Genomic DNA, 24,298 nt, shown 5'->3' with positions numbered 1-24,298 from the left:
AAATACACACTCCTGTCAGGCCTTATTAGATGCTTGTCCATTGAGCTTCCCTGAGCAGCATCACAGATTGGACATCTATCAAGCGGACATCTATCAAGCATTGTTAAGGGGTGTGTGTGTGTGTGTGTGTGTGTGTGTGTGTGTGTGTGTGTGTGTGTGTGTGTAGTCCTGCTGTGTATTTCAGTGTGATTATGAGGAAAAGTTAACATGTGTGTGAGAGAGAGAGGTGAGTGCATGTGTGTGAATAATATTTCATGAGACATCAAACAGCTTCAATTATTTCATCACCCCGGGTGTCGTCCTCATTATCCACTTAGAAGGATCAGTGTGCCTGAATGTGTGTGTGAGTTTGTTTTATGAAAGATGAGTTAACAGTCAGAGAGAAAGCCAGTCAGCCCAGTGATCAGATTTAAGCAGAAGTAATAACTGGAGAAGAAGATTTACTGTATTTATAAACCCCAGTTTGTTTGTGACTGGCTTCAGATAATATTTTTTTATTTTGTTTCCAATCTGATAAGTGTAGGGGACTGATTGAGGATTTTGCACAAATTGATCAATAAGAATTGACGTACTTGTCATTTTTCTTTGATACTGAAGCAGCATTATTGGAAAAACAAAGACAATTTGCTGGTTAAAGGATAAGTTTGGCATTATTCAACAACAGTCATTAAAAACAGGTCACAAACATGTAGTTTAATGTCTGAACAGTTGGATGCTGTAGTTTTTATCAAACCTTACTCAAACGGGAGGAAATTGTTCATTTGCTGGGAACTATTTTCACATGCAAATGAATGAGGCGGAAAGCCTTTTCTCTTTGTATTCTGTCAAAGAAGAATCATATAAATGTGGGGGACGCCGGATTTCCTTACACAAAAACAAAAGTCTTCGAAACAAAAATCATTCAACTATTTTTCAGTCTGCACAGTCACAAATTTTGGGCTGCACACGGATGTCCAAATGGGTCCATTTGGACCCTCGAGGACATGGGCAGATGCCGATATTTACATCACAGGGATCAAAGCAGACCCTTGCAGACACATGAAAGGTATGAATTGGAACAACATATGAATGAGAACAATGCCAGGAATAAAACCGTGATGACAAAAATGTTAGTTTACACCATGTAAGAATGGAATATACAAATCACACTGAACAGGAAAAGAGAGGTTTATAATGTCCATATAGTTGAAAGATTAAAGGAAAAGGCCATCATGTGTCTCAAGAATCACCCACAGGTGCTCAGATGGGTAGAGGTTTAGTGAGTGTGAAGGCCAGAGCACGATTCACGTACTTTTCACATTCATCAAACCATCCACGAACTCCATGACCTGTATATTCATTATGCTTCGACACACCTAATTAGGTACATTCAATTCATAGATTATGAATGGTTAACAGGTTAAAGAATGTACATAGATATGCAGATTTTGACATGTGCATCAATATCTATTTATCTTAAGCAAAAGGTAAATGTGTGTATGTGCCTGTTTTATATGTGTAGATGCTTTGGCATGAACAACCTCCCTCCCTCTCGCACACATACACACATCTGCATCCCACTGATTCTACACAGAAAGATACAGTACTTCATTTATTCCAAAGGGAAATTGCAGGAATTCCTAGAAATCAACAAAATCAAACACCCTCAATGTGACCCACGAGAGCACTAATGTAGTCCAAATGGCTCTGTAGTGGCATTTTTAGCTTGTTTATGTATATGCCAGACTCTGTGGCAATGTGCGTGTGTGTGTGTGTGTGTGTATTTGCACATGCATGTCTAAACATGTGTGCGTGTGTGTTCCACGTGTCTGTTTGTTACATGTGGCCGAGCCTCACTGTGGTAATTTAATAAATCTGTTTTGTGGAAACAGCGCAGCAATTCACACTCAATTCTGTTGTGACAGTGGGCAGTAAGGAGCTGAGAGGACAGAAGGAGGGGTCAAAAGTCAGAAAAAACCTATTTCACAGCCCCACACCACTCAAGCCTGGCTGCAGGGATTTCTGGGAAATACGTCCTAAAAATGCACCTCATTGTTCTGCACATACAGGACTGAATACAGCGAAAACAACAGGTGATTTAATGCGGAAAAATGGTCCTGAATTACATGAAACACGTGGAATCAATAAGAGAGGTTACTAAAAGGGTCACAGCACATAGAAAATTAATTCATAAGAAACTAGATTTATTGTTGAAAACTACAATGTTAGATATTACTTTATTCAGCTATGTTCTGCACAGCAAATACAATGGCTACGTTTGGTTTGAGCTGCATCTAATAACTAATTGTTCTATATAAAGAAATATGGTATCATCATTAATTTTATTGGTATTATTTATTTTATAATGTGTATAATGTGATTCCAGAATCTGACAGTTCCCCATATTGATGCAATTTGTACAGTTTAAGTAGGCGTACTAATTTTCATTTTCATGATATAAGTTTATTGCTAAAAAAAAGAAAAAAAAAAGAAAAAGAAAAACACATAACAAAGCAAAAAAAAATTCCATTTGCTCCTATAATGAGAACAAATTTCTAAACCCACATCAACCAGAAAGATATAATGTATTAACAGAACAGGTGCCTCTCTGAGAAAGAAGCATTTTGAGTTCACCACTTCACAGAATAATATTCATGTAATGTTAAGTAGTCCATTGATGGATAATTTTTTTTTTTTTTTTTACCACTGACTAAAAACAAAGTGAAATAACTTCATAAATGCCTCACTAGATACTAAATAACTAGATGACCAGAAGGTGACACTGTATGTCTTCTGCTGCTCTGCTGTCAGCATATTGGCGGTGCATGACTCCACCTAACTCCCAGCTAATCCACAAAAGGGCAAAGAGGTGGGGCGTATGTGGAGCTAAGACTTAGGTGTATGCTGGTTTGTGTTGAGCCTACACTCACCCACCTGTCACTCAAAGTGGCCACGCCCTCAATCATTCAAAAAAGGGGTTCGGCAGAGTCAGGTACTGGCAAAATGGCAATGGTAGGGCAGCCCACTCTGAGCTTCAAAACCGCTCTTCAGAAACCATATGGGTGACATCACAGAGGCAACGTCCATCTTTATATACAGTCTGTACTTTTTACATATAGAGTGCACTGCTTCCTTCCTGCATTAGCACTGGACAGAACTAAATGTCAGTAATGTTGGTTTCTTTTAACCATGACCAGAACCTGATCTTTCCCTTCTAGTTTCTGTTGCCCAAACTTTACCAAACCTTAACCAACCATATGTTGGATCAGCAAACAGACATGAACTATCTCTGTAATGGTCGTTTGTAACAATTTGGAAAAGTAAGGATTGTATCCTGCCAGTGGAGGTGTTATATCAGAAAATAACAACAAGAAACTTGTTTTATCATTTAGTTGGTAGGACTCGTAGTTACACGCCTCCAACAACCAGACAAGTTGCAGGTAATATGGTCACAATCTTCCCTTCCTGAGCTGCAGTGTTGAATCATGGCAGAACATTATAATGTCACAGTGAAGTTGACCTTTGACCTTTTGGGTATAACAAGTCATCACTTCATCATTGTAATCTATGAGACATTTGTGTTAAATTGCACCATAATTGGCATATGAATTTGTGGTCACTGCGATTATGACCTTTGACCACCAAAAACTAATCATTTCATCCTTGAGTCCAAGTGAATGTTTCTGCTAAAATGCCGAATTTGAAGAAATTTCCTCAAGGTTTTACTGACATATTGCATTTACGAAAATGGGATGAATGGACAACCTGAAAACATAATCCCTACTGCCCTGGCTGTCGCTGGCGAGGAGGCATAAAAATAAATAACTAAGGAAAAGATAACTTTTGGAATACTCTGATTTGAAAGTGAACATTTAATCAGCTTCAACTTTTGGAGTTTTTCCAAACACAAACTACTGGTCATTACACATCATTTTCTCATTTCCAGGTGTGTCTGTGCTGCTTTCTGACTGAAGTCAGGGAGTAAATGCCTCAGGGTCTAAATAAGCCTCAGAGAACCGTATGTGTGAACGTGCCCTGAAATTACTGGTAGAGTTATTTATGCGCGATGCATGGACAGATGGGATATGTTAATAAAAGAACAACTAGTTTGTGTTTATATCTCTTTGTGTGTGTTTTCCTTTACGCATGAGGCTTCCTGCGCCTTTGTGCATGAGATTGTGTACATGTTTCTCGCTTTGTGTATTCACAACACTTCAGCAATATATATAAAGCATGCTTCACAGTGTCTGGTCAAACATCCCAAAGAAGCACAGGTGTATTTGCATATGTTGTGTGAGTAATGCATGTGTGTGTGTGTGTGTGTGTGTGTGTGTGTGTGTGTGTGTGTGTGTGTAGATGCTTCATGCAAACCAACACACACTGAGTCACATTACTCACAGCGGAGACTTGAGTGTTTCAAGCACCAACAAAGTGCATGTCAGATGAGGGAGAGGAGAGAGTATTTGCCCTGTTTGGATGAAAACCAAAAGACTTGGCGAACGTTGCGTTTGATGTGGAAATGAATGATTCAAATTCTCTGGGCACCATCTTGTCTTTTTATACACCAGTCTCCATCCTCTTCTTCTTCCTCTTGTGTTTTAGACCAGCGCTGATGATCTAAATCCATCACCTTGTTCACTTCACCACGCACACTCCTGTGTTGAATTGTTTAAATCTGAGCTGCTGTGAGGTTATTTTTCGGTCTATTCCTGTGCTATGTGGTCCAGTTCAGGCAAAAAGTAGGTGATGTTATTCTTTTTTTGGAATATAATATAATAATATATCAACAAGTTTCTATTCGTCATTGTAGAATTTCCTATGTATATCAGGCTTGTGAAAGCAGTTACATTCCTTATTCCAGACTTTCGCTGTCTGCTAGCTCCTTAGATGGAAAATGATGCTGTAGGTTTAATGTACTGGCTTTGTTTGGAATGAACAGAAGAAGGTCTGTATGAGCAGTAATGTGAAGGCCACCAAGGCTAAACTGAGAAAGAAGAAGCACCACCTTCAACGACGCACACTGAATCAAATCCAAGGAAAATGTCACAAAAAGACAGTTTGGAGTCATGGGCTTCCTTGTGTGTGGACTGGTCATAAGCAGATTTTAAAAGCCAATAACAATCAAGGATATTTTAAATAATAGCCTCAACATTTTTTTTTATCTGCCATTAGCCGACTGGCTGTCATCCAGCAGCCAATATTATCACCCTACAAATCTGCATAATGTGTCTGAGGCACTCAAAAGTGAGTTTGGTCTGTGAAATTTCTTTATATTTTAAATGTGATATGATATCACTAAAAAACCCATCCTATAATAAATTGAATTAAGGTTAATAAAGACCACACAAACATCCTTTGATGTGCATGTTTTAAAGCTCAAAGTAAGTTCACTGTTGAGAATCACAGATGTCACATGTCAGAGGAATGTGAACCGTCCGACGATGCGTTTATGAAGGACCGTGAAGCGCATCCGGGGAGGCGAAGGCCCGCCAACATCATCTGCAGAAGGCGATAAGAAGCCAAGCGAGAGAAAGCATCACCGGTGGATCAGATGTAACCGTTTTGCGCACAGGTGAAAAACCTGTAAAGATTGAAGGGATGGCGAGAGAAAAAAAAAACACAGAGAAGGGGAGAAAAAGAAAAAAGAGAAAGGAAAGAACAGAGAAAAGACCATGGAGAGCGCATCACTGGAGGATCATGTGGAAAGTATATAACAGAGAAACACGGCAGTCAGAGAGAGAGAGATAGAGAGAGAGAGAGAGCAAAGGAGAGAAAGGGAAAGAGAAAGAAAGAGAAACAGAGAGAGAGAGAAAGAGAGAGAGAGAGGGTACGTCACTGTTGGACGCTATAAGGCTCGACGAGGGCTCAGACGCTCAGAGTTGAGTCTGAATGACCGTGAAACCGGCAGCCTGAGAGACAGAGACTGAATGAAGTTGGAGTCATGGATAAAGGCGCGGATTTGTGAATGAAACCTCAGCGTGGAAACATCACTCCGGCTGCGCCAGAACAGCACGATTCACAAAATGAAGCGGGTGACCCAAGAAGCTGCAGTTTTGTTTAATTTCTTTTAGTTTAAATGGGAATGGGAAAATATTTTTGGTGCGTTTTTTATCCCTGAATATTGGCCACTGAAGACTCCTTCAGCACAAAAGTCCAGATTAATCTGTCGCGTTTGTATTCTCGCAACCGGTGACAGGTGAACCTAGTTAAAATAAAATCGCACTTGACTCACAGAAATGTCCTGCGATGTCCCGTTTGGAGACTTCGGCACATAAAGGACGCGTCGCTCCGGTGCCATTGAGCGCAACGATGCGCACAACTCCCCGGTGCGCGTAGTCTGACCGCCGTGCGTTATGCTGAATGGACAGACCTTCCGCGGCCACGGCCGGATGCGACTTGTCGACCCGAGGCACCTTCCGCAACTGATGTCCCTGGAGGACCATGAGCCCACCATGGTGGGAGGGACACTGGGGCCCGGCAACTCCACGCCGGCAGGGGAGGAAGGGGCTCCAGGTCAGCAGCACCAGTCCTTCCCCTGGGTGGTGACCCTGCTGGCCGGCGTCCTGATCACGACCATCGTGGTGGATGTTATCGGGAACCTGCTGGTCATTGTGTCCGTGTTCAGGAACAGGAAACTCAGGAAAGCAGGTAGAGGTGTTGCGTCCGTGCACGTTAGTCAGTTCATCTGGAGATAGTTCATCAGAAACTGTATGATGTATAATTAGGTTTTTCCTGGAGTTGTCACTATGAACTTAGGTTATGTGCTTGCAGTGGTTCGACTTACTTATGAACTTAAACCAAAGCTTAATAAACTTTAGTGATTGTGTAATATTTTTAAATAAATAAAAGACATTAAAATCTATTTATCACATATATTAATTTTTAATTTCCTGCAGGAATATTACAAGAAATTTAGAATATTTCTGAACGGAATTATTCAAATTTAACTATATGTGAAACAGAAAGGATTATTATTGGAATATATACCATTACACACCATATACTATCCTGTATTATATGAAGCAAATGCAAGTTGGTGTCCCCTGCTGCACCTGCTCTCTGATTATTTTGTGTGAACAGCAGTTTTAGCCCCTCCCTGCTCATGATGAGATTATTAACAGGTCAGATCTGGTCTGAGACGTTTCACTCCTCTAGGACTCAGTTCTCTGGTACGTTCTCCATCTTTGAATTTTTCTGTCACTGCCTTGCTGAGTGAATTGAACGGATTACTGCTTCATGTGTTACTCAAGGACACTTTGACAAAAGGTTTGGCTGTTTGACACATTGTAATAGTTTTATAAAAATGCAGCGCTGACAGAAAATTGTTAGTGTGTGACACCAGTGACAGTCCAGGTGTTTGGAGCAGCTCTGCAGCTGCAGACTGGGAGATTTGCCATATTGGCTTCCGATCAAGGACTTTTGTAAACTAAAATTAGTCGAGCCATAGTTGGTGACGCATTGTATTTGATGTGTAAATCTGATAGAAGCCTCAGATTGATGCGGACTACAAGCTAAGAGCACCACTGTGCATAAATAACCCAGGCACTTAGGAACCCTCAAGCAAACAGAGAGAGAGAAAATCAATCCTGGCTCCTAATTGTTATCTCTCACTCAGCAGCATGCTCCCACAGAGCCATCTCTAGTGGTAAATATCACATTAAAAGCACTTAGTAAGGGCGCCTTCTATGCACTCATATGACAATATATGAATATTGATGTGTTTTTTTGCCTTTTACAATCTTCGCATAATGGAGCAGTGAAGCCCAGCTTCCTGTGAAGCTTCAATATTAATAGTCCAGGCAGGAAAATCAATTCACTGCATCCCCCCCATCCTTTACGTCAAAAAACTGTTGGTGTTAGAGAAGCTTGTCTGTGAAAGGTCAAAAAGCTGCCAGGTCAAACCCAAATCAGCTGAGAGATTATGGAAGAGGAAGGCTACTGTCCCCTCTTTGAAAGCCTGAATCAGCTGCGATTAAGGGAAAGCACTTGCTCCAGTTTCTGTGTTAATGGACTCAACAGGAGGTTGAACTGAGAAGATCCTGCACAGAGAAACTAATGCTGCCAAATTTTATGGAAAGCTGTGAATCTGCGGGTCTTGGCAAGCTTTGGCCAAAAAGTCTAAACATAACAGCACTTTTAGCTTTCTGGCAGACACAGTAGCAGTGACCGTTATGTCAGATATGATGTTTTTGCAAAGTTTTCTTTCTGTGATTTGGTTCAACAGCTGAATGTGTGGATTGAGTTGAAAGGTGTGCTGCTGTCTAGTGTACAGAGACTCTCAGGTCTCTTAGTGGGTCAATTAAATCTGACAGATGATAGTTACACCTGGATACTGTGAAAAAAAAAATCATCTTTTCTACAGTTTTGTCAAAGTTGCTGGGAGAATTGAAATACCAACAAAGACCTGACTGGAGCTGGTTGATCAAATGCTTTTTTCCCCTATTCCTGATCCTGTTTAAATGTGGGCATAATGGTGCACACCTTCAGACAGCCTCTGCTTAAAGACATCCATAGTGCTGCATTCATTTGTATGCATGAAAAGTGACTGAAATAATTGTGTGACAAATGAAAAAAGAGAGAGAAGTTCAAACTCTGGCTCCTCTCTCACCTCTGCGTACCTGGCCAATCAAAGCGTGACGTGGGGGTCAGTTTCGGAAAGTCATTCCCTTAATCTGAGAGGGCTGTTCAACCATCTGCTATGCTGTTCTGATGAAGTCCACTGGCAGCTCAAGAGTGGAAAGACTGTAGAAAAACTATATTATTGTTGGTTAAGAAAACTTAAGTTAATGCAAAGTTGCTCATCTTTTTGTTTCTGCAGCTTTTCTAGGAAGTATTTCAAATGAACACTTCATGCAGACCAGTATTTGACAGAAAAACTTGAGCCTAGTAAAGAGAAAGTAAAGGTTGGTCCCTTGTGTTCATCTTTGATTTCACAAAAAGAAGAAAAAACCTTAGCTGCATGCTGGTGTCTCCTGTTCCCAATTCTTATTTCAATCTTCTTTTAAGGACATCATGAAAAAACGACATGAGGGCTGCAACGCTGAGTTGATTATTTGAGCAGTCAGTTGACAGAAAATTAATCAGCTATTTTGATACTTGGGTGATCATTACTTAAGCAGAAAAGTCAAATACTTGCACTTTCCTGCAGCTAAAATGTTAAGACCATGAAAAGATTTGCTGCTTTTCATGGTCATACTTATTATTAAACTAAATATCATTGGGGTTTGGACTGTTGGTTGGTCGGGCAAAACACACCATTTTACAGGCAAAACAATTTGAAAAATGACCAGGAGATGAATTGACAATGAAAATAATAGTTAGTTGCAGCACTACAGGACCTGATGAACAAAAGAAGAATTGGGAACGAGACAGCAGCGTGACATATTTTCTTTTTCCTGCTTTTTATATAGATAATTGTCACCCAGAATCTGCCACGAATTAATGGATGTGCTTGTGCTCCATCTTTAATTTTCTGCACTTACTACATTAGACGTCTGGGTTAAAACTGGACTAAATTGGGCCGACAAGTGAACATTATCGCACGTCAAGGTTATTGTATAACTGTTGTTTCAACAGCATTTCAATGATTTTGCTTCAACTTGTAGTTAGGACACTGAATAAATGTATTCAAATTCTGTTGGAAAATTGTTATATGTAACCCAGACGAATTTTTATTGAAACAATCCTTCAACTAGTTTGAGTTCTGCAACATAACATGAACTTCTTGACTGCAGAGTTGAAGGAAATGTACAGGTCCATCTAAATTGGATGTAAGCATGTAACATGATGTAAAGGCAGTGAATTTAAAGAAAAAGAGGTAAACAAACATAAATGGGAGGGTGGAGTTGCAAGGGTTTGTAAGTTAATACTTATATAAATAATAACATGACAAATAATTTTCTGTCACGTGAATTTGGAGCTCCCAGTCATCTGGTCACAGTCATGCTCTAGAGCCTCAGACTTGTCATGGTGACAAATTGGCATTGCCATGAATCAATACATAAACAACCATATTCTGTCTTTTCCTGCGATCATTTATATCCTGCTTTTCCATCAGTCCGCGGCAGATCCCTGGAATCCCTGAGTTAGGATATAATGATTGGAGGTGGAAAACTGGATGAATTGTTCACCTTTTTTCATTTATTCTCCTCACCACCTCCTCATTCATTCTGATCTCCCTTCTTGTCCTCTCTTATCTTCCCCCAACCTCCGTCCCCCTACCTTTTCTATGGTTACCCCATCTTCCCAACTTTCGTCTCAATTCATCTTCTGCCTTTCCAATTCTCCACTCTCCTATCCTGCCTCTCTTGTCCTTTCCATTTGTTACATTCCCTTAGACTCTTCCCTCACCTTTCCTCTACTCTCGTCAGTGCCCTCTCTTTTCAATCACCCTCCTCTCCTCTTAATTATTCTTCTCTTTCATTCTTCTCCTTTCGATTCCTACCCTTTCTTCTCTGTACCTCTTCTCTTCTACCGCTGAATTATTCTCCTCTTTCCCCTGTTTTCCTGTCCTCCCACTCCATCCATCCATGCTCTCTCCATCTGCCCTGTCAGAAACACACTACCTGATCATCAGTAAAGTCCCGTCACATTTCATCATGTCAGTGTCAACAGATCGGCACAAAAACCGACAGATTATTCATTTATAATCTGCGCACACTCAGTACTCCTGCTTGGGCTGCGAAAAATACCTGTAAATACAACTCTGTTAATATATTCTGAGGCGAGCATTTAGTGTAGTATGGAAATAGCAATTATCATGTCTGTGCAGAGGCTTGTTTTTACTTGTTTGACTACTCTGCTCTTCTTTTTGCCTCTGTCTCTAAACATTGAAGAAAACTACTGCAGTCCCATGAAGCGTAAGGGTTTCAATCTCGACAGTGGGCCATCCAAAAAACTTCACAGTCCACACTGCACTTCCTAAGGTTCTCAAGAAATACACATGCAAAGTTTGAAGGCAGTCGGATGAGCAGTTGTTAAGAAAATTGAAGGTCAGACGATGAGTTCATGGTCATGCAAGTTAAGACAGTTTCAGCTGGACATGTTTGCTTTTTGAGTTTTCACTTTAAAAAAAAAAACATTTTCAGACCTGTACTGTTTACATCCATTTATGTTTCTTGGCACATTACTGCCACCAAACAGTCAGTGGAATAGCGTGAAACTTTTAGCAGGGATGTGTATCACATCGCCGTGCATCTTTATGCACATTCAAGCCAAACAGAGAACCGGGAACCAGGAACCCTGATGGATCTCAACGAGCCCTGAAGCTCTCAACTGATGAAACTTATTATTACTTATATGTAAATCAGTGAACTCTCTGCAGAAGGTGGCAATGGTCTGTGATGAGCAGATTACATTAAGAAAAATACATACAGTGGCTATAATTAGGTTTGAGAGGCAGAAACACTACTTTAAGTGGTAGCCTAAGTAATGTTCACAACCAGCAGCTAAAACATGAAAATAAAATCAATATATAAAGATGTGTTATTATAGATTAAGCTAAGACTATGAGTGCTTTGGCTTTTGGTACTTCAACTACATTTTGATGCTGATATATGTGAACTTTTCTATGGATGTTCTGATGTTTTTTGCTGTAAGTCTGGTTCAGTCTTTAAATTAATTGCACCCGCTGTTCATCTGACTACTACTGCTGTCCTCAATGGCAAAGAAAGCTACAAACTTTTAAAGCCCACATTTCAAACTGACAAATGTGGGCTAACTAACTGAAAAGTCAGTTAATGCTTCCTCTTTGTCCACAGGATCTTTGACATTTGACAGACACTGGCTTGCAGAAAGTAAATCCACCAGAAAACACTGAAAATTTCCATGTCCCATCATTGTCCCAAGTTATTTTTGTAATTAAATCTGCCAAGAGTCTTGTTTGGGCTGCTAAGCCATTGCAAAATGGATTGACAATGGAGAGAGGTTGCAGCATTTTAACTCAGCATTATAATTTGTCTTCATGAATTGATTTCATACATGACAAGTCTCAATGGAAGATATCTAAGGTCATTTTCCTTTTTTTTTTATCTTGCTGACTGAATCCTGTTTGTTAACTATAGATTTTAAGGAAACACGAGGAGTGCAATGTAATCATTAAACCTTCACAGCTTCAGTATTGGGTGACTGCGAAGCTTGAGCAAGGTCACAGCTGGTCAGCAAGCAAAAGGAATATTTATGGAAACTCCCCAGTGGCTTTTCAGATAATACACCTTTTGAAAATGGTGCGTGCCATTTGCTCTGCCAAAAGCATTTTCAACAGCTTTTAAAGCAGGATTATGTGTCATGGTGGGATGACAGTGTTTGCTGTCACTTCAACCAATCACTGCACAACATGATTTCAGTGGGATTTGAGGAGTGAATAATCTGCTGGGCCTTATTCATGAAAGAATACTCTGCTACACTCAGGAACTGGAATTTGAAACTTGGGAGTTGTAGTCTGCTGCTTGGTCCAAACGTGAGGGAGGGATTTTGCTGTATTTGGGCTGGGTTTGTGTCAGGTTTCACGAAAAAAAAAAGTTTTTACAGTCATTATAAGTTTGCACAAAAACCCAGTTCAGCGTTCACTATAATGTAGAGAAGGATTAGCCTGTCAATCTATTGACAGGCTAATCCTTCTCTACATTACTAGATCGTAGTTTAAGGTTTAACACCAGGCAGAAGGACAGTGTGTCGCAGCCTCTGACCACACCCCTGCTCTGATGTCACCATGTACTGACACACCCTGGAGTACACCTGTGCATCACTGCAGCAAGGTGAGAAGTTCAACCACTGGAGTAAACTATATATATATATATATATATATATCAAACTTCATTTGTAGCACCTCTCAAAACAGACAGTAAAAAAAACCCATGGAGCGGATCAGAGCCTTTAGTATGGCTCCTAATCTGCTCCATGGGCACTAACAGGTAACAGTTGCATCCAAGTAGTTCCTTTTTTTGCCTCGTCTCATTCCAGAACAAGAGACTACTCAATGTATCTGAAGTTGAGTTAGTCTCTCATTGTAACAGAGAGCAGGTGATCGTAGTGAGCAGGAAGGTCTGCAGTGTCTTTGCTTTGTGTGTTACTGAAAAGCACACAATGATTCAGCCTCCTTAATGTTGTCTCTACCATCAGCAGAAACCTTTAGGAGAAATGAAAAGCAGCCCCAGATGGCCAATTGCAGTTATGCAATCTCTGTAGCCGCTCTTTGCATTTTTGAGGAGGCACACCTCAGTCACAGCGGCTATGTGTAGCTATAACTATAAATCCCTCACCAAGTTGTGCTTTGAAATAGGCTGGGAACTCATTTAGAGGCTAATGGCATGTCTACACAGGAAGTGTTTTGGCTGCGTTTTTCAAAACATGCATCTGACAGATCAGACACTCATTTGTTTAGATCAAGACAGCCGTCTACAGAGGCTGTGTTTGCAACTTCAACCTGAAGTGTAGTTTTACGTTTCAGGTCTGTTTTCCTCCTTTCGTTTTACATGGATAACTACAGCGACTGTGTATTCTGCTCCGAGCGCTGCGGGTGTCTACATTCTGCTTCTCACATAACCTGCACCCATCAGTGCAACTGTAAAATATTCATTCCAATCAAAATTACATGTTATGATGCAGACTGATGGTCACAACTTATAACAGCCCCTACTTTGTCAGGTAATTTTGTATGTGATCATTAGGCCAGTAAATAGAGATTACTTTTTAAGTAGATGCTCACAGTTTTATCACTGCGATTGCTTCAGGGTGTAATTCTTTAGATTTTGTGCTGAGGTCAGATCCACAGAGACGAAGAGGCAGAATTCTAACTGTGTAGTACAGGACTATGTACAGGTAAAGATTACAACCTCAGAGACTGAAGCCAACACGGGGAAAAAAAGCGAGTCAATCTCCATGGACTCCCATGTTAAAATGCCCAACTTTAGAGCAGAAATAAACATGTTTACAACCGGCTAATTTCCTCCTTCATGACAACTGTACAGGGGGGGGGTGAATTTTTATACAACTCACTCATTTAAATTCTATTAAGGCTTAAGGTTCTGCATGATTGAGGGTGTGCCGCATTGAGTGACAGTTGGTTGAACGTGTGCCTGCCATTAGCCAGCATGCATCAAAGTCTCGGCTCCGCACACGTTCCTCTTCTTTGCCCATTTTGGATTAGAGGAGTGTGGCGGAGTCAGGTACTGCCAAGATGGCAACAGCAGGGCAGCCCACTGTGAGCTTCAAAACCGCTCATCAGAAACCTATGGGTGACGTCATGTAGGCTAAGTCCATCTGTATTTACAGTTTATGTTCTATACCCAGAGTTTATTCTGAATTTGGTAAAATAGCAGCAGGTTAAATAGCAAGTGTATCATTTGTTTCATGTCAGGTCCTATTTTATTGTGCTGTATATTAAAACTGTTCATGTTGTGTTTGGGAAGGGGTGTTAATGAGGTATTCAAATATAAGTTTTCAACATTTTGAGATAAAATAAATTTGATTTTTTGGATTGGTGTGCGGGTGGTTTTTCACTGCATAAAATTTAAAATCGTGAAACACTGTAAAACCCGCTGATCCACGGAGAGCAGAGGTGAGCTGTCACAACAACTGCAACAGGTGGCAGGAGGCTTAACAACCCAGCAAGCGTTTGCTGTAGCAGGGAAAGCATGTGCTCTGCTGCAGCATATGACATGAAGTCACGGCCTCTCTTTTCCTCCCGACATCATGTCTGATGAGCCTGACCTGATCCCAGCCACCTGTCTGACCTCGTCCTGCTGCAGCACACCTGCCCGAGGATGCAGACACTCTGGTGAGCTGCCACAGCACAATGATTTATTTTGTCTAATTTCCTTTAGCTGCTCAGATACTTAGTCATTCGATGTGAATCTGTGATTTCCAGCGTTGGAGGCATTGAATACACAACAAACCTGGTCATCTTTAATCTCACACCCTGAGATCCTGACTCTAAAATAAATTGTCAGTAAAAGATTCTCTGCTGTTTGTTTTTTCATCATGGGAGTGATATGTGCAATGTACTGTTTATTGCACTGAAACCCCACAGCCATTAAAGTGGCACACAAGTCCAACTCTATCTCTGAGTATCAACACTCACCTCCTGTAGGCTTGAAAGGCCGCAGCACAAAGTTTGAGGTTTTGTGGAACAAGGAGTTTGTGCTCATTTTGGATTTTCGCTGTGGAAAAACAAAAAGTATGAGCCAAAGGCTTTTATCAGACTGTCTTGAGTCTGGTGTTTTGCTTATTGGAGGAAGTAACTGTTTGATTGACATGCCCATGAGCCAAGTTGAACGATTGCAGAGTTGGTTGTGTGAGGGTTAGAAAGACTGGGCATTAAACGCTAAACACATCACTCTGCCACTCTGCAAGTGAACAAAGCTGATTTTTGAGTAGCATGGTTGCACAGACGCAGGAAACACGCTCTTGAGGCCCGTCACACGGGAGGGAATATTTGCAGGGACTGGTTCAAGGGTGACTGAACTTTAACAAACATAAACGGATGCATGCACCTGTTCAGTTGGTTTTGAGGACTGAAACAGAAGTTGTGTATTTAGCCACATTTTAATATATGAACAAATCTGGATCACAGTGAGTGTGGATGGACATTGGAGAAACAGTCTTCTACAACTAGTTTTTTTATGGTCATACAATGAAAAAAACATTTTGAGTCCAAGCTCACTGTGTTTAGGTGTTTGATACTCAAAATATACATGTAATCAAATACATGTAGTCCTTTATGTTTTGCTCCATCACTAATAATCACTTCACAAATTACTGACGCAAGACATTAGTTAGCATCCAGTTTGTTTGCATCAGCTCTGATCTTTCATCATCAAACTTTCTGAGCTGGAAGTAATGCTGTGACAAGTGGCCTCATGATCAGGTCACAAAACAATATCTGAAGACATAATTCATTCATTTACATCACATCAAATGTGATGTTTTACATTCACCATTCACACATCATCCATATTCATGTAAGGAGTTATTAGTATGAGCCATCATGTTAAATGCTCAGTCATTTTGAAAAGATTGTGGTTTTATCCAGGGTATTCTGATTTGTTTTGCTGCTTTTCAGTATGAAAACACAGCTGCACACCGTGGTGATGTGTGTGGTTGGACCGAAGACTTGTAGACTCTGTGGAAGTTTTGTCATTGTAGTTTTAAAGAAATAGTTCCCAACCAGGAACCCAGCGAACTTTTCTAAAGGTAGCTTGTATTTTTGTTTAACACTGATGCACTGAGCAGTTTGATATATTTAGAAAAAAAAGGTCTCAGTACATGTTTATTTTCATTTGCCCTTGTTTTTATTTCATGTTGGACAAAAGTATTGTGGGTCAGGCGGTAAAATAACCCTCATGTGCAAATTTTGGCTACAGCCCTGAATAATCTAGACCCTTGCCAAAGTCAGTTTTGTAACCACTATCTCTGGTTACTTTCCAATACTTCAGTATGATCTGCAAATGTCAGTTGAAGGGTGAGTCAGACAGAAAAGGTGTCTTTTCCTCCAACCTGAAACCTGATATCTGTATCTGTCTGTGGGTGACAGCAGTGTTTGCTGTTGTAATTGAACAAGGTACAAGCAGCGAAAGTCAGAGCTGCAGCGTCAGGATCAGACGCCTCGGCAGCTGCTGCGGTATTGAACACACTCACACTGCTGAGAGAAACAAATAAAACCCACGAACGGAGTGAAGGCACGATGGCGAGACTCTCACTTCAAAACCGACTGTGGTTATGAGATGCTCCACCATGCTGCTGTCTCTCGGTCTGTGGGGGGACACGCTGATACAAACGCTGTAACTCGAGAACACCAGACTACAGGAACTCTGAAAAGTTCACAACGCTGCTCCTACAGAGCAGATGATCTGATTAGATTTCAGAGCGATTCGCTGAATAAATTTGCATTTCAATGTGGAAAAACCAATGTCTTTGAAAGAACTGTAACTTCTCAGTGGGTTCAAGAGGCAAAGATCACACCACTGTGATAGAAATCTATGCTAATTAGCTCATCATTTGTCTTAATGAACAGGCTGATTAGCATAGCTGGCTGGGTTCAATTCATCATTCGGTACCTTAGTAAGGTTCCTTGTTATTTGCCTATGTTGGTAGGAACTACGTTTAGGATTAAAGGCGTAGCTACCACTTTCTGATAAGGCATCATTTATAAAGGCTTGTAATTAATGAAGTCATTAATGGTTAATACATTGTTTACTAATGCTTTAGAGATCAGTTATAATTACATTAATAAGTTTGTGCTTCCAGTTTGTGGAAATTCCTGCTCCAGCACGATACTTTGAGCTCTCTGGTTAATTATGGAGACCTAGAAATTAATGAAATAACTGTTTCACAGTGTGAAAGATCTCAATGAATATCTATTTATTGACATTTACATCACATTTTCAGTCCTTCTCAGCTGTTAATAACAATAATTACTAATAATATCATTAATTATTAATTGCTGCATGATGAGCAGGAAGGATAACCCAATTAAAATTATTAAATTAAATTATTTAAGGTCCACATACGAATTTTACATAACATGACAGTAAGTTTTTGCTGCAATCACAATTTTTTTTTTTTTTTTTTTTTTTTGTTTTCTGGAAACTGAAACTAGTGCTTCTTGAGACTTTTTTAGACCTGCAGATTCCCTGTGCACAGTAGCAACATGCAGCCACCGTAATCGTTTGAACAAAGAACACAGGTCCATTTTCTTCCAGTGGACTTCTTGCTATACCGTGATCTGGAATGTAGTTTAAATGTTGCTTTTCAGATAAAAGCACTAGATCAAAACCTAGCATGTGGCTGATGGTCAATGAGTGAAATTGAATACGTAGATGAAAACCTTTGTAACTGCAGTCAGCCAGTTTCAACCCTTACTTTCAAGCTTCTCTTCTAGTCTCTGTGCTCACTTATACAGGATTTTAATACAGCTAAATTCACAATAAAGTTGTTCTTATTTACGTTTTTCTGTTTCTGTTTTTTGTTGTCAGACAATGGAAAGATGATGAAATAGTCACTGAAAGGCCACCAATTAAGACTACATGTTAACTTCCAAATCCTGATTCTGTAACTGCGATGTCGTCTGACAAAATCCCCAAACACATAAATTAAAGACAAAGACTGCAGTGATTTCGGTAATATTTACTTATAAAATGATCAGTCAGTGAGAAAGTTATAACCAACGAAATATCTTTCTTATTTTGTCTCTAACAGTGCACAACTTCTGTGTGGGTAACAAACTGACACTCTGTGCCGCTCAATGAACAGAGTAGAGAGTCGTAATACTGGCAACTCGCTTCTATGTAGCCATGGTTTGTCCAAAAAGTCCCTAGATTTGTTGCTAAATTTAGCAACAAATGTGCTAAGTTGGCAACACTGCAGGCGCCAATTCAAGAGCAAAGGCCAATGAGGAGATTTCAATTCAGTCACGTGGCATTCGACTGACCAACGGTTGGAATAACATCTCTCAGTCAGTCAGTCAGTCAGTCAGTCAGTCGCAGACATTTGCAACTATAGGGATGGCCAAGCTGTTGCAGTCCAGTCGAGAAAAAAAAACTTATTCCAACACATGAGCAGCATTAAAAAGCTTACAAGATAATGCATCAGTAGTAATAACTAATAATAATATTTATGTTTAATATTAAGGCCCCATTCTGCACTATTGGACACATTTACTTCTGATATTTAAGTACATTTTGCTGCAAATACTGACATTACATGACAACAGCTGATACTTTCATCAGAAGCACCTTAAGGCAGCATGAATCTATACATTTAAAGAATGAACGGTTCTCATGAGACCCACTCTGGCAGTTTTAATGTCTTCCTCAATCATGGTACTAGACAGGGAATTGAACCACTAACCCCGGCAACATTTCTCTTCTCCGCTTATCAACATGGGGCTCCCGCTTACACAACAAGAGGGATATTGTGGGGAATAGCTGCAAAGGGCAAACACAGTAATAAAGACAGAACAATGGACTAATACATATTGACTGGCGGTTAACAAGTCCCCCGTCTCTGTGCTCCGAGCCACAGCTCTTCCCTAACTAGCCTTCTGTGACGTGCTTGAGACGAAGAGTCGTCCAGAATATTAACAATGAAGCTTCTTCATAATGAAGACGGAGTCAGGGGGTGATACATAGTGAATGGTGCCGCATAGTTTAGCAGGTAGAACAAGGTGTTATTAACGCTGCCACAGTTAACAACCACACTCCGCTCTAGGTGTGAAGATGTTTGCACTTTGATAAATGCTCCCACCAAAACATATCAGTTACAGCAGCTGCAGAGTGTTGAAACATATCTCTCAACCACTCATGGGTTTCAACCTGACCACAGCCACATTTCAGACACACTTAGTCCTGATGGGTTTGTCTGCTGAAGGCCTGAAGAGTGTAAAATTTTGATGCACATGGATCACAGTTAAAGTGAAGGGCAGATGAGGCATTTGTAGTGTTGCTATCTGTGAGGCTGGGGCAAGAAGATGGATGTTATGGTGGTAGGGAAAGTGAGAGTATTTGCTGTTGGTAAAAGTGATGGATAAAGAGGTGACAGAAAAACATTTGCATTTACCTCTAATGGCCTCTAGTATCTGCAGATAGTTTTGATTTTATGATTTAGTACATTAGAAAAAAAATTAATGGAAATGGTAATTTATTACAAATGGGACATTTGTGTGAGATAGTGTTGATTAATCAGCACAAAAATTAGGATTTACATGGGAATTTACCTGCTTTTATCTATCATATCAGTATATAGCCTGATTCTAGTTATCCTGGTTTTATCCAGATATTTCCAGTGACATTTCCACTTACAATCAGAAGCCTTTAAACTAACAAATGCAACCAAATGGCTGTTTTCTAAATAACCACCTTGACCTCACACTTTTATAGTTAGTAATAATAAAGCAACTCTTTTTTTGGAAGGATCATCTTCCTGAAGTTGGTTCTTTATATCAGCTGAAACCTCTTCACTAAAATACTATCATCTGGGATTTGAGGAAAACATTGGAATACAGAAAATTTAATTTGGCAACAAAACAGCTTGAAAAAATTAAATTTTTACTCAAAAGAAAATGCTTGAATTCGATACTGAATTACTTTCATTAGACTGGAGGGTGAATATATGTGAGATAGAGAGTCTGTGCATACCATAGAAATGCAGCACAGACACTGGAGAGTTTTCATAAAGGGAGCTATGTGCAATAGCTACAACAGTGAGAAAACATAATTGAAATGCAGCACGGTTCGCTCGCGACGTCAGGCCCTCAGACTTAATTTTCCCCACGTGGGAGACCTTTACAGCACATGAGCAGGGTGAGATTTTGTTACCATCATAGAAAACAGTAGTCCATCATTATGAACTTTTTTGGACGAGGTGTGTGTGAGCTGTCTGAAGTGGTTAAAGTGCCAATTGTTGGACAGTTTGGACAGTCTGTGTATTAAATTGTCTACAATAGCCTGTAATGATGCTGGTGGAATTAAAATGGAAGTGATGAGGTTTGGAGAGCTTAATGATCCAGATGCTATTAAAGTGAATTTGGAGGGGAATGTGATCTGACTGCAACTTTGACTTTATGGTCTACTGCTTTACTTCGTTTTCTTTTGTTTGTGGTTTGCTGTTTTATTTCTGAAGGAACTCGTTCCTTTCTATCTAAAAAAATGCCAGGAAATATCCTATAAGTTAACAAGTTCTAAGACCCAGAGACAACATCTTTACTGTAGTGTTTTGTCTACATAAGACACCAACCATTGTTCAAAATGTATGATAATTAAAATTACATTTATAAAGCACTGTTTAAGGTGGAAGGGCATAGTGTTTTCCAAAGGAATGGAAAGAAAGTGTAAAAACAAGAAACCGTGTTGTAGACTTATTTCAAGCAGCCACTGGTTCCAGTTCTTTTCAAACTTCAAGTTGTAAAATTCGACCCAAAGACATAAAGGGCCTTACAACTGGTGCAAGGAGAAATGGGTGCACAATGCACATATACTCTGCCTGTTACCAGAGTGTGCTGAAAATGTGCTTCAAATGTTTGGATAAGTCAGGTGTAACATTACAACACAGCCTCAGAAGATCGTAGCATTCTGTGTGACATGAGTGTCGCACATTTCCATGCATCATGGAATCTGTTAGACATAAATCAGGCTCTTCAGAGAAGCTTTCTTTCTTACTACCTGGTGAATCTGTTTTCCATCTGTGTTTCCCATCCTTCACTTAGACTAAATTTGTCCTAAGTTTCATAATGAACCGAAAATGTATTTACACTTCTCGTAACATAAAATATTCCTAACATTGTGATTTGTGCCATTACTTCTTTGTAGAGCTGTGCACAGTGTACTGATTCGCTCAACCCTTCCTTGCCCCTCGGGCACACAGCCGGGCCTGGGCTCACTGGGCAGTCACAATATGTAATCAACTCGAATTTAATTCTTATTCTGAAACACTGCGCCAGTATAAAAGCATGATGCCAAGGTGGAAGTGCCTGGCTTTTAAAGGGAATGGGAGATGGCACTCTGATTGGTTTATTGCATGTTACAGCAAAAACTAACAAAATCACGCCTTAAATGCACATGTGCTTTAGACCGAGTGCTTTGGACTGATAAAATCAAGCCCAAAAAGGACAATCCCACATCCAGAAACTGCTGGTCATCTCCCAAGAACAGTTGCATTGACAACCTTCTGTAGCTATATGGTTAGAAATCCAGACCCAGGAGACAAACAATAACCAAAAACACAAAAAGAATCATCGTCTGTTTCTTCTATTAGTGAGATTGATATTTTCTTTATCACATAGCATGTAAGATGAAATGTTTTCATCTTGTTTTTCAGTAATCCACCAGATGTCCACTTGACCTTTCCACTTAGGTACATACTACACATTTGAATAATCTGGCCACAGCCTCTCTGCTTGAAAAGCAACATTTCGAACACAAAATTGGTTTTCCACTACAACCCTCTTAACAGCCGTCTTTAGATACACATTTTGATCAGTGGAGGCTTATTACTAAATAGTTGCACTCTGTCGAGTGAGATGCCCATCAATATTTACACAGGGATCACGGATGTGGAGGGAGGAAGTTTGTAGGAGGCTTTGTACACTTCTGAAAAAAAAATGTGTCTTAATGTGCAGATAAACTAGATAAAGTTTATATTCAACAAGTGGTGGAGCACTGTTAAACACAACAATTGAGCAATTTCAAAACAATAATCAGACACTGAATGATTTGTTTTTTTGGATAGCGTACTATTTATTCTATTATTTTATTTTATATGGACATCACAGTAGCATTAGAACTGTGATACATACATTTATGTACAACTACCAGATGCATGTCTGTTTAGTGTTTGTAGCAAAACAGTATTAACAGTATAAATAAAATGTTTAATACATGTGTAATAGTGTTTGATGTTTTTACATTTAATCATTTTATACCAAACATAATGTAAAATTATGGATTTATGGAAATTATAAGGTTTAGTATAATTACATTGAATAATTTAAGTGATATATGTGCACACATACTAATTATAGGTCAAAACAGTGCTAAATTTGGCTGAATTATAAAAGGCAGAAGTGGTAAAATGAAGAGCCATTTGGGAGCCGAAAGAGCCGGTTCTTCTTGGTGACCTGAGCCGAATGATCTGGCTCACTGAAAAGAGCCGGACTTCCCGTCACTACTTGACAAGTTGATTTAAGTAGAATATGAAGAGAAAAAAAATCTGGAATGAAGAGTCATTCGAAAATGTTCATAGTTATGTTTGTCAGTCCTGCAAAATAAATGCAGTTGGTGGTAAACCAAAGTAATTACACACCTTTCACACTGTCATGCCTGAAATCTCATGTCATAGCTTCCCCCTCTCACTCTGCAGGAAACGCCTTCGTGGTGAGCCTGGCCCTCGCTGACTTGGTGGTCGCCATCTATCCCTACCCGCTGGTCCTGACCGCCATCTTCCATGACGGCTGGATCGCCGGCTACATCCACTGTCAGATCAGCGGCTTCCTGATGGGCCTCAGCGTCATCGGCTCCATCTTCAACATCACGGGCATTGCCATCAACCGCTACTGCTACATCTGCCACAGCCTCAAGTACGACAAACTCTTCTCCAACAGCAACACCATGTGCTACGTTGTGCTCGTCTGGGCGCTCACCATCCTGGCCATTGTGCCCAACTGGTTTGTGGAGTCGCTGCAGTATGACCCTCGAGTGTACTCCTGCACCTTCGCCCAGTCGGTCAGTTCGCTGTACACCATCACAGTGGTTGTGGTGCACTTCATCCTGCCGATCGGCATTGTCACCTACTGCTACCTGCGAATCTGGATCCTCGTCATCCAGGTGAGGCGGAGGGTCAAGCCGGACTCGCGACCCAAAATCAAGCCGCACGACCTCCGCAACTTCCTCACCATGTTTGTGGTGTTCGTGCTCTTCGCCGTCTGCTGGGCGCCGCTGAACCTGATCGGACTGGCAGTGGCGCTAGACTCCAGGCTGAGCCGGGCCATACCGGAGTGGCTGTTCACGGCCAGCTACTTCATGGCGTACTTCAACAGCTGCCTCAACGCCGTCGTCTACGGCGTCCTGAACCACAACTTCAGGAAGGAGTACAAGAGGATCGTGCTGATCATCTTCAAGTTTCACTGCTGAGATGATTCACCGAGGGGAGAGGCAAGGAGCGGAGGCTATTTTTAACTTTTATGACAAGGCTATTAAAAAGCCATGAAAGAAAGAAAACAAACTTGACCTTGACAGAGAGAGGAAAGCAGTAGTAATGAATGGGAAATAAAACAAATGAAGGTAGAAGAAGAAAGAAAAACACTTTGTACAAGAGAGAAAAAGAGAAGAACTTTAATAGCTGGAGGAGGAGGAGGGGTGGAGGGTAAAGTGAAATAAATGATCTGAGCGTTATCAGTGATGCCTTCAGGGAAACTGAGAGACTTAAGAAAGAGAAAAATACATAGATAGGGAAGAAGAGACCAGAGTATGGAAGTAACTCTTAACTTAGTAATGTGTTTTGTCATGACTTTCTTTGTTAATGAGGTCATGAATTACTATTTGAATTAAAATACAAGTTGTAACTTTTTACCAACTTCATACTTTGATGTTGGATTATCCAAACATTGATCACCTTCTTCCCCCTGATGCATTAACTCCTCTATAAACTAGTTTCAAGGCAGAAAATCTCCAATGCTGTGATCTGAAGGACAGAAGACTTTGACTCTGTTTCTGTCTGCTGATTGTTCACAGGAGAGAAAACTGACTCGTGCTGATTTCAAAATGATGAGAGGAGTTTTTACAAAACAAGTTATTTGCTGATAAGAATAACAAATTGGTGCTTTTTAGGA

The 24,298-nt window shown here is 40.3% G+C and overlaps 1 protein-coding gene across 1 annotated transcript; it reads left to right on the top strand.

Annotated features, from left to right (window-relative positions):
• The first annotated feature begins 6,332 nt into the window (after positions 1-6,332).
• Positions 6,333-23,600, top strand: LOC111232507 (melatonin receptor type 1A-like). The gene is made up of 2 exons (XM_022760065.1): positions 6,333-6,627; positions 22,831-23,600. The coding sequence occupies exons 1-2, from the start codon at positions 6,333-6,335 to the stop codon at positions 23,598-23,600; spliced, it is 1,065 nt and encodes a 354-aa protein (XP_022615786.1).
• Positions 23,601-24,298: the final 698 nt, after the last annotated feature.

This window comes from Seriola dumerili, unplaced genomic scaffold (genome assembly GCF_002260705.1).
Source record: "Seriola dumerili isolate Sdu_G_001 unplaced genomic scaffold, Sdu_1.0 BDQW01000331.1, whole genome shotgun sequence".
Classification (NCBI taxonomy): domain Eukaryota; kingdom Metazoa; phylum Chordata; class Actinopteri; order Carangiformes; family Carangidae; genus Seriola; species Seriola dumerili.
Note: the sequence above shows the minus strand (reverse complement) of the source record. Positions and strands in the feature narration are given on the sequence as shown.